This window comes from Melospiza melodia, chromosome 4, assembly GCF_035770615.1.
Source record: "Melospiza melodia melodia isolate bMelMel2 chromosome 4, bMelMel2.pri, whole genome shotgun sequence".
Taxonomy (NCBI): domain Eukaryota; kingdom Metazoa; phylum Chordata; class Aves; order Passeriformes; family Passerellidae; genus Melospiza; species Melospiza melodia.
Window position 1 is genome coordinate 71,366,642 of NC_086197.1, and position 15,403 is coordinate 71,382,044.

The 15,403-nt window shown below is 39.3% G+C and overlaps 1 protein-coding gene across 2 annotated transcripts in view; it reads right to left on the bottom strand.

Moving 5' to 3' along the window:
* SRGAP1 (SLIT-ROBO Rho GTPase activating protein 1) overlaps nucleotides 1-15,403 on the bottom strand; it is a 138,361-nt gene that overhangs the window by 21,135 nt on the left and 101,823 nt on the right. The window contains exons 11-15 of one of the 2 annotated variants that reach the window (XM_063155143.1): nucleotides 15,202-15,229; nucleotides 12,741-12,843; nucleotides 9,069-9,129; nucleotides 8,838-8,915; nucleotides 7,198-7,332 (exon numbers count right to left, since the gene is read on the bottom strand). In XM_063155143.1, the coding sequence (XP_063011213.1) occupies nucleotides 7,198-7,332; nucleotides 8,838-8,915; nucleotides 9,069-9,129; nucleotides 12,741-12,843; nucleotides 15,202-15,229 (405 nt within the window). Of the gene's footprint in view, nucleotides 1-7,197; nucleotides 7,333-8,837; nucleotides 8,916-9,068; nucleotides 9,130-12,200; nucleotides 12,235-12,740; nucleotides 12,844-15,201; nucleotides 15,230-15,403 lie in introns of both variants that reach the window. The other variant, XM_063155144.1, reaches the window with a different exon arrangement.

Here is a 15,403-nt window from a genome sequence, read left to right on the forward strand (position 1 = left end):
ATTTCCCCATTGCTTGAGTGTATGCAGCACATGAGTGTTTGGGTACTTAGGAAAGATGGAATGAATACAGAGCAATTTTTTTACATGCAGGCAGAAAGAATTTGCAGCTCTGCTGCTTCCCATGCAGAGGAAAGCTAAAACATTGCTTTGCTTCCAATGGCTTTGCTAATGAGAGCCTCAGGGCAGAAGGACCATCCATGCTGGTTGCTGCAAGGAAATACTGGCAAGCTCAATGCTGGAGAGAGCTGGACACACCTCTCCTCTCACAGTACTTCTGTTGGAGACACTCTTTTCATTACTCTGATTTTTTTTACCTGAGTGCCTGATGAGTTATTACCCATTTCTCAGCTAAGAAAACAGAAGTGATTGCTATTACATGATTTGTCCTAGTAATGCAATTTAACTGCTGAGCTGAAATAGAAATCAGGGGATTTGAAAACTGGTTCATTACTCTAATGATATGATGAGACTCATATTCCCAAAGACAAGCAAGAGGACAAGCCTCTGGCAAGGCCAAACACACTGAGAATTAATGTATTTTTTCTGACTGTGGAGAGAGACAGGGAAGAAAGATCTCTATGAAGAACACAGGAATATCAACTACAAATCAAGACTAATGTCAAGTAAACATCACACAGTGAAATGGTTTTTATTTTCTAGTTCTCAGAGCAAAGCAAAACTTTTGGAGCTCTGGTCTGACACATCTGCCTTCCAGACCCATCTCTGCCATGGGGGTCAAACCCATAAGCAGGAGAGCTTCTTGTCAGCAAAATGAGAAGCTGCTTGTTGTGGGAACACTGTGCTTCAGTCAAAGCAGAGCACAGGAGACACTTGTAGGGTGAAACAAGAGGAGGGGAAGGGGGCAGCTTCTGGAGTTTCATGACTGTAGTGCTTTGTGGAAGAGCCAGGCACCTGAGCCAGAACCATTAATGTACCTTCATCAGACAAGAGTGGAACAAGTATTCTACTAATATAAAGAATTTTATTTTCTGTCTATCCATAACATTATCTAGGCATCTAAGTTTCTGTAGTGTTTTGGATCTAAGAAGCCTCTACTAGTTACTACAAAAAACGAAAAGCAGAGAGCTCAGAGGTCATTTAAGTCTACAATCTTAGCCTCTGACTTCACTTTAATCCCCTCTGAGAGATGTCTGTTCAACTTGTTCATAAAATCCTCCAAAAAGGCAGATCACAAGCTCCACAAGAAAATCTGTTGAGGTGCAATCCTACATTGCTCTTGGAAAAGACATTATTTACTGATCTCACAGGGACTTACTCTGCAAATGTTCCGTGTCCTTCATCTGGATGAATGAATCCAGATGAGATTAATGTCATTGCATATATTTATCAGCTAGCTGCCTCTCTGTCAGCCACACACTAAGGACTGGCTCTCAGTCACATGAGATAGACATAAATCCTAGGCACTCAAGCCTTGAAAAGTGTGATCTTCAGTCCCCAAGAACTGGAACCTCTTCTGGAGAGGCACTGTCACCTTATCTGACTGTAAAGACACACAGAAACAATGAATCTCTACTTTTCTCTTCCAGGAGAAATAACAGTTTTAACTACCTGGTCACTCAGGATGAGGTTTTTGAAAGGTAACTCTAAAGTAAAACAGATCAGAAGTGAACAATCTACCACAGAAGAGTAAAGGAAACTTGAGAGGGGAGAAAACACAGTTACTAACAGAAGCCACCAAACACAAATAAACAAAAATGGAATTAGAACTGAAAATAGGGGTATATTCATCCCAAATAATATTAAGAAAATGTAAATTAAAGTTTAATTAAACAATAACTCTGAGGTAGTAGAACATGTAAAAGGCAATATACTCAAATATATTGATGCAGTGATGCAGAATACAACTCTTTTGCATGAGAACAATTACTGTTGGCTTCAAAGTATTTTGGACCAACTGGACAGCTGCACACTATTCTGTTGTTTTAATTTAAATAAGCAGATGAAGCTCTGTAGTTGGTCATACACATGGCCTCTCCTGCACTGGAGGTGAGACATGGTTTTCCAACTGAGAGGGTTCAGCCTGGGAGCTGGCAGAGCTCAGAAACATCTGAAAACATCTGAAAGCATCTGAAAACATCAGTTCTGGATTGTGAATGTTTGACCAGCCACTCTAAACAGCCAGCCTCCATGGGCCAATCTCAGTATGAACAACAGGACTGCAAACATTTGGCAAAGGGAAGATATTGTTGATCAAAACATATGGAAGAAGAAACCTGGTCAGCAACTAATGAATTGTGTTACAACCAATATACAGGGCTGTGCAAGGTAAGCAAATTTCACAAGCAATGGGAGCACAAAGGTATGGTAATGTAAGATGCCTTTCCACTTTAGGACCATGGCTTTGAAGGACAAAATCCAATGTAATATCTCTGTGTGGGGGTTACTTGCTATTTCCACTTGGTGTGGTGCCTACTAGTAACAGTGAATGCCTAATGCATATTTTACACACCCTGTGAATGCCAAATGGGACTGAGTTACACTTGCAGATGTAATTTTTATGGTCAATTTGCAGCTGACAAGTTATCTACATGAATATGTATTAGTGCTGAAGTTAACAATTTGTGCCTCTTTTCATTTTGGTCGATGAGTCCAATCCAGCTCAAAGATATGTATATATTAACTCAGCAATGCCACTCACAGCTCTTTCAGATCTATTTAAGAAGGCATTACAAGAGGACAAACCCAGCAGTCTCCACTGTCACTTTGGGAGGAAAATACTTTCTATTTTGTTGAAACTTTTTCATGGAGAGTTGACAATTCAGAGTAGTTTTTTACTCTTTAAGTAATGGGCAATAGTCTGGAAAAGAAGTAAAAAAAAATTCTTTCATAACATTTATGTCTTCAGGTAAACAGGCACTGCTGGTGGCAAGGGAATAAAATGATAAAAATCAGAAGAAAAAAAGGACACAAGTTTTCAATCATCTTGCCATTTTTGTCTATGAAATTTAAAGCAAGGGAGATGAAACCATGAAGAACTGTAATGCTCTGTGCAGACATTAAGCAATCTGAATAGCTCAGGTGTGTCTCCTGCTGTATGGCACAGCTATCTATGTAAATGTGGACTTAAGTAAGCCATGTGTGTGAGAGCTCACACCAGGAGAGAAACTGCAGTCCACCAGCAGTGAAGTGAATTACAGCCAGCCCTACTGAGCTCAGCTCCTGCACCTTCTGCCTCCAGGTAGCTCCTGTTACAAATACTTGCCTTTGGCCCAGTCTGTTCCTACAAAGGGGCAGAAAGAAGTGAACTAGGACTCTCCTCCTTCCCACCCCAACCTTGGATTGTCCTCTGGATAACAGAATGCTGCTGGGACCAAGAGTAGCCACTCCTAAGGACAAGAAGAAACCATTATGGCCCATAATCAGATGGATTCTTTATGTTCTGCTCTACCTTGCATGCTTGCTCTGGCCCAGCGCATACAACTTGGCCCAAATTTTATCTACATTAGATCATTGTTCTCATGAGTGTAATTAATACAAATTGCCATAAAAATCACAGCAATTTCACATTGTTTCCACTGTATTTACAAAATGGAAAGCATTAACTTACAATGCTCTTTTTCATTTGGAAATATATGCATAAATGTAAAGGAATTTCTCAGTGGCTGTACTGAGGAAAGGTTAATTTTGCAGCTGTAGTCTCAATTATGCCTGACATCCATAACTAAGTACTTCAGTTTCAAGGGGTTTTTCACTGGCAACATTACATTTCCATATAAAATGTGTGACATTCTGCCCTTTTACAGTTTTATGTGAACATTAACTTCACAAATTTCCTTTCTCCCTCTACCCTTCTGTAACAATTTCTGCCAACAATTAAGAAACCACACTGACATTTATCTTGAAAAACTATTTGAAAAGAATGTTTATTCCTTTCCTCAGTGTTTTTCAGATCATGAATGCAACATGAATTAAGAGTATTTAAAAATGCATAATTAAACATGTGAAAGTTTTGTGGATTTTATATATCTAAAGAAGTTACATTAACCTAAGTTCTCACAGAAAAAGGGAGTCTGGCCCTGCTCCCATTAGCAGGAAGACCAAGATACATAATATGTGAGGCCACATAAGCACAGAAAAAACCTAATATAACTATGACTGATTCAAAATCTGAAATGAAGGAGAAATCTTGTCTAGACAATTTTCCTTTTTGCAAGATATCCAGTGTTAAGGCTAAAATATAGCAATGGAAATGGTGTTTTAGACCCACAGTTTATGACAGTATGTACCATGTAGGTGCTACACAGTGTATTTAGAAATGCTGGGGGTTTTTGTTTGGTTGGGTTTTTTTGTTTGGTTGGTTTTGGTTTTGTTTTTTCCCAACAAATCATTCTGATTCCTTGGAAGTGGTGCATCATTCAACAAAGTACATAGAATAGTACACAGCTGTAAAAGTACTCCACCTCAGGCTTCTCAGATAACGACAAGATGCAGCCACACAGCCCCCTGCTCTCAGCATATGGTTCTGGGGCTGGCTCTGGGTGCAAGGCACAAGAGCTGTTCTTGTCCTTATACTTCGTTCAAACTCCCCCCACTGTGACAACACAAAGCAAACTCACCCTTGTCCCACCTTGGTCCACACTTAACTCTCCTTCCTCTGCTGAAGGCATTGATATGCCATTTCAGCATGGCCCTAATGATAATCTTGTGAAAACCAAACCAAACCAAACCAAACAACAAAATCACCCCCTTCATGCTTCTCCCAAAACCTGTAAGAAAACAGGTATCAGACACTTACAAGATATTATCAGACTAAAATCCTCTGCTTTCCTGTACAACAGCAATAGCAGAAGTCAAAGCTAGCAGAACTACTCAGTCATTACACCTTGTTTTCACAAACTGTCATAGAGAGGACAATCCAGATTTATGATATCCTCAGAGAACACTCAGTCTAAACCAGGATCAGATGGCAACACCTCTTTCTCAATAAACATTTTAAAATGTTGTTGTGAAAAGCAGTGACTTTGTTCCAGGCTATTGTTGTTACTGATTTCAGTTCTGCTGGATGATACTATTATTTAAATAAAAGGTTGTCAACTCTTTCACAAGAAAATAATTAACTGCCTGCTAGGAACATGCAATAGTTGGACATTCTCTATAAAAAACAAGATCTAGTACTAGGGATCTAGTATTCACAGCCATTTTTCTTGAAGTTCTTAACAACAAAAGAAACACTTTTTTCAGGGTAACTGAACTGGAACCCTCTCAGACAGTGATGCTCTGGAAGGCTAGTGAATCTCTCTTGCCTGTGCAGGTGCCACACAGATCTGTCAGCTCAGTCCACTGAACTTCCACCCCTCTTTCCAAACACCCCATTCCCTCTTCAGCACCTTCAATGGTGAAGGAGAACTCTGAAATCACCCAGGTTCCTCTTCTTGGAACACATTTATAAGGTTGTTCTGGGCACGTATCTTTGCATCTCCTGAGCATTCACTTATATAATCTCTGTAAACTGAACACTCATTCAAGGTATTTTAAAATTTAGTTTACATATGTATTTAAATCTCTTCAACACAGCAGACTGCAGTAACATCTTCATGCTAAGAACCACCATTTATATTTCTCTTATGTTTAGTTGAAATAATGAAGACATACAAACACCAAATGGGCAGAATCTGATAGCAGGAACTTTGAGAAAGAAATATAGTACAAATGTTTAATGATGAAAGTGATTATTCATTTGAACAGCTTATCCAAGAATGTGGTAGATTTTCTATCAACCAAAGCCACTAGATCAACACATTTTTCCAGCAGATATGCTTTAATTCATCCAGAAGTTATGGAAACCAGCACAGGATTATTAGGCAGAGTTCTATCATCCCTGTCATGCAGAAAATCACTCAGTCAAAATTATACTTTCTGACATTTCAATTTCTATGACACAGAGATTTTCAGTGGCACCACAGTCAGTTAAAGCTGAACTGAAGCAGAACCAGGACTGTGCTTCCTAAAAAGACACTGTCCCCCTCAGCATCAGGGATCAGACTGCTAAACTGTGGGTTTTAGGTCTTTAGGACTCCTCAGCGCCACCAAGTCTGTAAGCAGCAACAGCTGCAGAAAACTCTGCAAAAACAATGAAACACAAAATATCGCACACAGACGTGATCACAGTGCTGCAAGCACCTGTAACCTCCAGGAGAAACTACTGCAATCCTCCCTGTGGGGGAAACCACACACACTGTGTCCCCCAAGTAGGGAGCCAAACACCACACCTGACTGCCAGCCTGGAGCACTGTGCACCCACCAACTGGTGGCCTTGCCTGCTAGGCTGACATCTCTGCCAAAATAACAGTTTGGAGAGCCTCACCTCATCAATTTCCCAAGGGACTGGCTCTCATTACCTGTGAAACTGCCTCTTTCTCCATTTGGTTGAAGGGGGCAAGTTATAAAGGAAGGGTAGAAAGGAAATTCTTCCTCAAAGCTAGCTCCTCTGATCACTGTGCCCACAGGGAACAGCAAATCTACTGATGGCTGGCTTGGCCTCACCCCTCAACACCTGCAGGAGTCAGTGAACTGGAAGAGGTTTTGTGCATGTCAGAGCAATTCACTCATCCACTGACAATTTTCCAAATTACTACAACCTCTCCATATCTGGTCATGAGCACCATCAGGGCACAGATCATGCAATGCTCCTCCAAGGCATCCCATTGCAACTCGTGTGTGGCTCTCCTGCAGACAACACTCAGCTCTTCCCCTCCATCCCTGCACCCAAGAGTTTTCTGGGTTAGATTGGTGGTTTTCAGCAGAACACAATAAAGGCCCAGAATCACACAATGTTGAGCAGTTAGTTACTTATTCACCAGTGCTGACCCCAAGCTGTGGGGCATGAAAGCCTTGGAAAGTAATACAATCTGTTTTCATGTTCACGACTTCATTCACTTCTGTCTGCCTCAGTGCACATGGGAAAATAATAATGTGTTTAAATTTAACTATCCCTTGTATACCGAAAGATATTCTTCCTGCCCTGTTAAACAAAGATATTCTTCCTGCCCTGTACATTAATCTCAATGGAAAAAGGGAACAACCACAGCTGTGAGTATGACTAACAACTGAGCCAGACTGCTACACACAGCAAACAAATAATCTCAGGAAAATCTGTGAAGTTAGCTGTTTTTTCAGGCTACTACTGTGTATCTGAAAGTAAAATCCTATTGAGAAAAACCAGAAATTTATACTTACTGATACAAGAAATAAGATCATTAAATCTTTCCTTAGGAAAGACAGGATTTTCCAGCCCTCGGAAATAGAGCTTCAGTACTCCAGCAACTGAGTTAATGTCATGGTTACTTTGGTCATCTGCCAAAGGATTTTCACCTTAAAAAGTAAATAAAGTGAATGAAACACACAAGCAGGAGCATTCTTGCACGGAACATTTTTAGAAGTGAGTGACATTTTGGGCGGGTTTTGTTTTTAGTATGTGGGAGGTGGCAATGCAAGCATTCAAGTAAGATAATAAACACTGATTTAGAAATCCCAGGCTATGATTAAACTAAAAAAAGGCAGCCTAAATAAAGCTTCCTTAAAATTACATAACCTAGTGATCTCTTAGGTCCTGAACTTCCAGCTAGGTATTTATGGCCATGTTGTGATTTACAGTTAGTAAAATAAAAAAACCCAAACACTCTTAATTGAATAGAGTTTTGCAGACTTTTCTTTGGAGCCCTACATAAAACAAATGGAGTTAGACCACTCATTGAATTGAATATGTGTCTTAATTCTAATAAGTTAAAATATCAGGAATATGTGCAACCACTTTGTTGAAAATCTAACTGCAACCTCAACCATGACTGCACTGTTTTATTTATGTAATTTTAAATTACACAAATAATCTTTATTTTGAAACACTTTAAAATGTATGGATCTTCAAGGATAATGCTACCTAGGAGGAGGAGTTAAGAATAAGCAGATTTAAAAGCTGCAGAGTGGAGGAATGTGGCTTCACTTAGCAAGTGAAAACAGCTGCTTTATGTATCTTGTCAAAGAAAAGATCAGGTTTAAAAAGATATATATAACTAATATTAGGGAGAAAAATATTGTGCATATTTTTATGCTTTTAGTCACAAGACTTATTGCTTCAAGGGTTTTGTCATTTGCAGATAATCTGCAGAAATTTTAATTTTCTCTAGAAATTAAAACAACCCAGCTTTTAACACTCAAGAGAAAAAGAATGTAAGATTTACAAAGATTGTAACAATATTGCTTCAGCACACTTGGTGGATGGCTGGATCCTCGCTTCCCTAGCAGAGCAATCCAAGGCTGGGTGTTGCAAGCCACTGATATTGAAAAAGCTAGCTGTACTTCCTGGCATTTTTCAAGTAATTCCTCCTCGGGGGGGCTGAAGTTTCCTTTGGGAATGAAAAATGGAATGACCCTTTTTTAAACTCCCTATTTTCCCAGATCATGATGCAACTTTGGCAGAGGGGCCAGAAAGTTAAGCACTTGTATTCCAGAAGATCAAGCAACAGGACTTCCAAATTCCATTAAGTAGTCTCTTGAATCAAATTAAACTCATTACCTTTCTTTTGTGAGGATCTTTAAAATAAAATATAAAAACAACTATTATTTGCAGTTTACCATTAACAAAAAACTAATGTTTACAGTTGATTGTAGAGCCCTATGTCTTGTCTAAACAAAATGAGACAAACCCTCAAGCTCCTAGGACATAATGGGGGGATAACATGCATGTCATCATTGTACTTCATGTTTAAGCATGTGATGGTGGAAAGTTTTAGGTGCAGGACACAGAGAAAATTATTATAATTTAAAAGATTTTTAAATGTCAGATATTAAAGTGCTCAAATAAATGCAAATCAAATTACCTCTCTCAAATGAATTTTTAATATCATTGACTTCTACCTGGGAACCAGACACTCTAAAAATCCCCTGATGCTGAAGACCTGCAGAAAAGATGGGAGACAGTGCTGAAAGATTACTTTATTTTTTAAGATACTTAATATGTGTATTTTAAAAACAAAGGTGTGGTGCTAAATGAGTAATGTCAAAGATACACAAAAAAGGACAACAATGAAATAGTTTTTTTCAGAGCTTACCATATAAATTTATAAATCTGATACAGCTTTCCACAATAAGAGGAATGACTTGCCCTGAATCCTGCAAAAACAAGAGCAGTATGAGTGAGCTGCAGATCAGAAAGAGGAAACCTCCCTGCTATGGCCTCAAAGTGAAAATGCACTTGGTCAATCTAGATGGACATACAGTGCTGGCAAAAAAACATCTAAGAAAAAATACCACTTTTAACAGAGGTCTCTTCCCATTTAGGGAGGGAGGAAAAGGAACAGGTAAAGCAAAGGATTATAGTTCTTAAAATAATTTCTTCAGGAAATTCAGTTCTCTACCTCTGTCACCATATCTGGCTAACACTGTATGTGACATCTAAGCTCATGCATGCATTTTAGATTTTTGAAGCAAAATGAGTTAAAGCAGTAAATTTGCCTTTTAAAAAGATTATAATTAAGAATAATAATTAATTATGAAGATGATTCCTCTATATCTATTTAACTGACCTTTCTTTTCCTGGTGAAGAAAACCCTACATGGACCTAATTACACAGGACCCAATTCCTCAATGTGGGGTTTTCTTTTTGCAAGAAAAAGTTTATCCCAAAGAATTTACAAGGCTTTTCTGGCTTTGTTGGACTGTGAGAAACAATCTTGGAGCAGAGCCACTAAATGACATTGCATGGGGTGCCACGATGTCCCTCCTGGCTGAAGCACTGCAATGGGCTCTGCTGGCCTGTGTGCCCTGCCATGGGGCAGTGATGGGCTGGCATGTTGTTTCTGGCTGCTCCAAATGGCTGGCAAGCCCTGGGTGCTGAACTGCAGCTACCCTGAGCTGAGCACGTGGCTCAGCTGCTTTGTCCCTATGCACAAGGTTACTGGGAAAGGGAGGTCACAGCCTCTATCTCCCCACCTGCAGAGCTCAGGAATCACAGCTCCTCATCTCAGCAATGACACAGCAGTAGGTCTGTAGCTACATTTTCAGCTCCACAAATTGTTTTAAAAAGAGATAAATGGCATTTGTGATGGGAGGTGGAGAAGATGACTATACAATAATTATATTAGTGAGTTACTTGTCTTTTTCTTTTAAACTGCTTATTTTCCAAAATAACCATTGGAAACTTTTTGTTTTGGCACTTCAAAAAATTGATATTTTAATCCAAGTGACCAGAAGTTATCAAATACAGATTAAAGATATTAATGATATGATTAAAAATTATTTGGAAAAGTTGGTGCTTATGCTGCAGAAATTACTGTTTCATAAATATTCTTCGAATTTCTTGTCTTGGAAGCCGTAATTTTTATTTCCAAATGAGTTTCCAATATGTAAGTGCTCAGAGAATTGACTAATTCATTTGGAAGTTTAGGATAAAATCAGTCTGAATTATAAAATCATTAATGCAAAAGCACCTTGTAACTCAGAATACACATTTCCTCTTACAAATTAGTACTTCATTTTCATGCTAAACTACGCTAATGGGAAGTTTATGAATTCAGCTCAAGTAGAAAAACAACTAAAAAGTTTGAAAAATAACACACAGTAAAGCAATTGCACCTCCTGAGGTAACCTAGCCCCCTAATCTTATGTGTACACTCTGCACTGTTTTAGTGGGGCTTACAAACGACTCTTATCACAGACTGTGCTATTTAAATTGTGGCTTGTCTCTTAATTTGAAACCTAGCAAAGACTGGCCGGCCAAAAACTAGTAATGGCTGGATTAGCATTTCCTCTTTGACTTGTGTCATGATTCAGTAAGAGCTAAATAAAAACCCCTTGGATCAGGTCAGTTGTTAAGCCCAGGAACATCATAATCTTCACCAACGCTGAGCAGCCTGGCTCTCCAGAAAAAGCAGAGTATTAGCAAAAATGCACAACATGCACCCACATCTCTTGTTAGTAGATCATGGTTCATGCAAAGACTGTAAAGCCTAGGAAAAGATCGTGTTTGCAGTAAGAAATTACAAAAAAATACCAAACCAAAGTCCAAATCCCTTCATACCTGTTTTTGGAGAATCTGTTTAGAACCACACAAAACTTTGTACTTAAGTAATACCCTGAAATAATCTAAACTAACAGCTTTGCCTTTTGGATCTAATCAAAGAAAAATAATTTGAAGTAACAATCTGTGTTGGTGAGTGTCAAGAACAGTGACCCTACAGCTACTGTGAATTTAATCTGATGTGTGAATTCAATGAATGGATATTTGTGACTAGTTATAATTTCTTATGATGTGAAACTCAAACACAAAGCAGTTTGGCCTGACACTGTATTTCACTAGCTGTGCCTGTCAAAATGACTCATCCCCACCAGGAATGACACGGTCTTTGGGCAGAGAGGCTGTCTCACTCTGGCAAATCTGACATAAGGCTACTAGCTTTTCTGACCTTTCCTTTTCAAAGACTAATTGTGTAGGACTCCCCACTTGCAAGTAAGCCCTGTCAGCCACACTGCCATATTCCCTTGTGAGGGAAAATGATGGGGTACCATTTCTCCTGATTTGCTTTGTCCTTCTCTAGTCATGGGGCTTTCACTGTGAGAATTTCTGCTTCCTTGCTTACTTTCACCCTTAAGCAAGAAACTGCTTATGATACTCATCTATTTCTCTTATGATGATTTCTCAAGGTCTTTGCATTTCATAGCACCTCCTGTGTAACAGTAACAATGAAAATAATAATAATTTCCCCTTTAGTTGTACTGAGGATGACTGAAAGCTTGATTCAGACAGCTAAATCAATACAGTGCCACTGAGTACAGAATTTGTTCTGCAAAATGTCTGCCACTAGCTGTACTGAACAAGAAAAAAAATCCCTGTAATATTCAAACTCAATTCACAGAGCTTGCAGTCAAGAATTTCATTCACTGCATTTATAAATGTATTTTTACAATTTTTTTTAAGATTTCTTTTCTGTAGCTGTGTCAGCTAGTATCCAAAGGCATAAACTGTGATGTGGGCGAGTCCTTGAAAATGAGTAAGGGAATATCCATCATTTAAGACTACAATCCCTCCAGAGTTCTGCTCTGGTTTAGTTTTGCCTGCTATATTTGTACACTCATTTCTTAATGCAAACTTCTCCCTCCAGGTCTCTGAAAGAACTCATTTTGAGCCAGGCAGGAATGCAACCCGAGAGCGAGGCAGAGCTGTTCTCTTGTCACCAGAACGATACCTGATGTCTCGTGTGAGAGTTCCTTCGGCCTCGGCTAGAAGCATTATTAGAAATAAAAGTATGAGAAAGAAGAAGATAGTAAATACAGCAAAGATACAAGATCCAGAATAGTGTTGATCACAATTTCACACAATATAATAAATTCCTAAAGTCATAGGAAATCAAAATCTGGATATCAAACCCAGGGAAATGCTGCTTCTCCACAGACTTTGAACACTGGATGTTATGACAATAGCAAGCAGGAAATTGTGGTAAGTTGTGGGATGCACCACTACATCCTACCTACTACATGGAGCAAAGTTTCCTACTAAAAGCAGGCTGACAATACTATTCCTACTTGATTAACACAACTGTAGGGAGGCTAATGTGAGAAACGACTCCCTCTCTCTCCCTTTGACTTCAGGAAGTATTATATTGATCAACTGGGAAAGAAGAGCCCCAGGACAGATTAAACATAATGATCTGCCTCAGCTTGGTGAGCTGGTGACCATTATAGTAAGAAGTGTTGAGATCAGCCACGGGGGTGGCTGGTGCCAGTACCTTGATGAAGGACTCCAAATCACCATTAAACAATTTAGCACTATACTGTGATCGGGGTCTGGGCTTCCTGTGTTTCTGGGGCTTAGGGGGAAGATTTGGAGGCCTAAGGGAAGGGAATATGATTACTGAGCAAGGTAGAATTAAGTCACACAATAAAATGAAATGTCTGTAAGCTCATGGCAAAACAACAGAACATTGTAAAGGGAGCAATAAACACAATACTTATCAAATAAAGACTTTCCATCAAATTTAAGTGTACCACATTAAAGAGTGGAGAACTCCCCCATTAAAAATTACTTATGGTTAAATAATTACATTCTTTATGAATCCCTGTTTTGCAGTTTTACCATATAAATTTATTCCAAACACTGCACAATTGGAATAGCTTTTTTTGTCATGGTCATGCATAAAATGTGCAGCACCACTAGAATTCATCCTGCCAGCCATGGCAGAACACAGACCACTCAAAGCACCTCTTATCAAGCAGAAAAGTTGCTTCATGCTGGAGAAAATCCAAATGCAAAATTAAAGCTGCTCAGCACACTCCTAAGATGCTTCAAAACCAAACTGTCTGCATTTTCAAGTAGAGCTAAGAAGGTGAAGGAGCTTTAGCTTTGCACATCCAACCAATCAACAACTTCACACATGAAAAGAAACGCCTTGCTAATAGGCTAATGGAATTAGAAGTATATCAACTTGAACAAATAAATAAAACCAGAATAACACATAAAGAAGTAAAGGAAGAACACACAAAACTTTGGTCTGCAAAATTTATCTAGCGTGTTACACGTGGTGACTAATACTGAAAGAGATTACAGGAAATAAATACTGTTCTCTAGATCACAAACAACTTTGTGAACGTCATGCCAACAGTTAAATGCCAACAGCTTCCTTAGTACCCATGCACCAGCAGTTTCTACAGGTTTTTTGGACTTAGCAAAAAATCAAATGTTTTTGGGGGATCAGTGAGAAACAATAAGGCATAGAGCATTCAGCAGTGGGACTTCAGTTTGTTTGAATACTGTCAGCTATTTTAAACTCATCTTTAAAGACATCTTCTTCCCTTCTACAATTTAACTTTGACCTTAAAGAACATTTCTGTTTGCATGTCCAACAGTCCAGAAACATAACTGAACCCTGGGGCAACAGGCAGGGCCCAGCCAAAGCCCAGGAGCTGGTGCGAGGAACAGATGGGCAGGCCCTGCTCCTCAGAGTATTTTTCTCTAGGTGACCAGCTGTAACAAGATATGAGGTAAGATGGCTTCACTGCTCCCCCACTTTGCTAAGGTAAAATCACTGACTGAATCCATCATCTCCTTTCAGTTATTTACACAGCAGGAAACTTAGGATGATGTGAGCCTGATGAGTCGCCTGCATTGGAGTCAAGAAAGGAGGTTTTTCTCATTAGACATAAACTTGTTGATTTCCATTCCTGGAATAGTAGCACCTGGAGGCAGAGTTAAAGGTACAATTGTCAGAATTAATGGCAGCAGTTGGGAAGAATGCTCTGATTTGTAACCACTTTTCAACTGAGGTCATGTAAGCAAAGAAATTTAGTAAGTCCAACTTCACAGAGCTAATAAAGAACATGGAGTGGTGGGAGAAAATCCAGCATAAAGTCTGTAGAGATGTCCTGGAAGCATCAGGACCAGGGAATACGGTTCTTGAAGGCATTGGACAAAGACGTATTGCATGGGAAGGGAAGGGAAGAGTGAGACCAAGCAAGCTGGGCTGGATGTTCCTGCTGTAGCAGGGCACACTGCCTGCAGCAGTGATACATACAAGTGGCAGCTGCAAATTCAAGCAGTTGCCACTGCCCCCTCCTAGCCTCTGGGGCCTGCAGAGCTTATCCAGGTTTATATCTGAAGGCAACTTCAAAGCGGCGGCATTACACAACTGAAAAAGTACATGCAGCACAAAGCTGGGAGATCTAACACTGAATCCCTTCTCTTCTGTGGATATATAGACCCATTTCAGTATGGAATACATGGATGCAGGGGAAGGCAGGTATTTGTGTTCAGAGCTGGGTTATCAAAGACACAGCCCGTTGCCCAAATTGATTCTCCTACCAGCTTCTTTTAAACTGTGTATCCTGACCAATTGAATCACAAAACATGAGAGGCAAGGTATCTCTGACAACTGAAAAATATTTCTTTTTGAGCCTTTAAGTCCTCCCTGCAACTTCCAAATTTGAGGTGTGATTCACAAATATTTTTGAGGATCTCCCAGCTTGTCCTACCCTTGGCACTGGCCAAAGCTCACAAAAATGAGGAAGATGAATGGTCTGATCCTTTACTCATCAGCATGCTGAAACAGAAATGCTGGATGTTAAAACACACGGAGTCTGAATATAATTTATGTAACAACAGCAACAAGCCTTATGAAGTTGTTCTAAAACTTGTAAATGCTAAGATTTTACCTATTTTTTAACTCTAAACCAAGTCAGATAAAAATATCTTACCTTGTTGTCATGTATTCAGCTCTGTGACCTAGAAAGTTCAATAAACAGGAAACAAATGATTTGTAGGTTTTAGGTTGAAATTTTTGTATCTAAATGATACTTAGAAAATTATTTTTAGCTCTAACTTTCATACTACCAGCAAAAGATATACAACTATACAACAAATAGGGCAATGTAGTAACCTACTATCTCCACAGTTCCA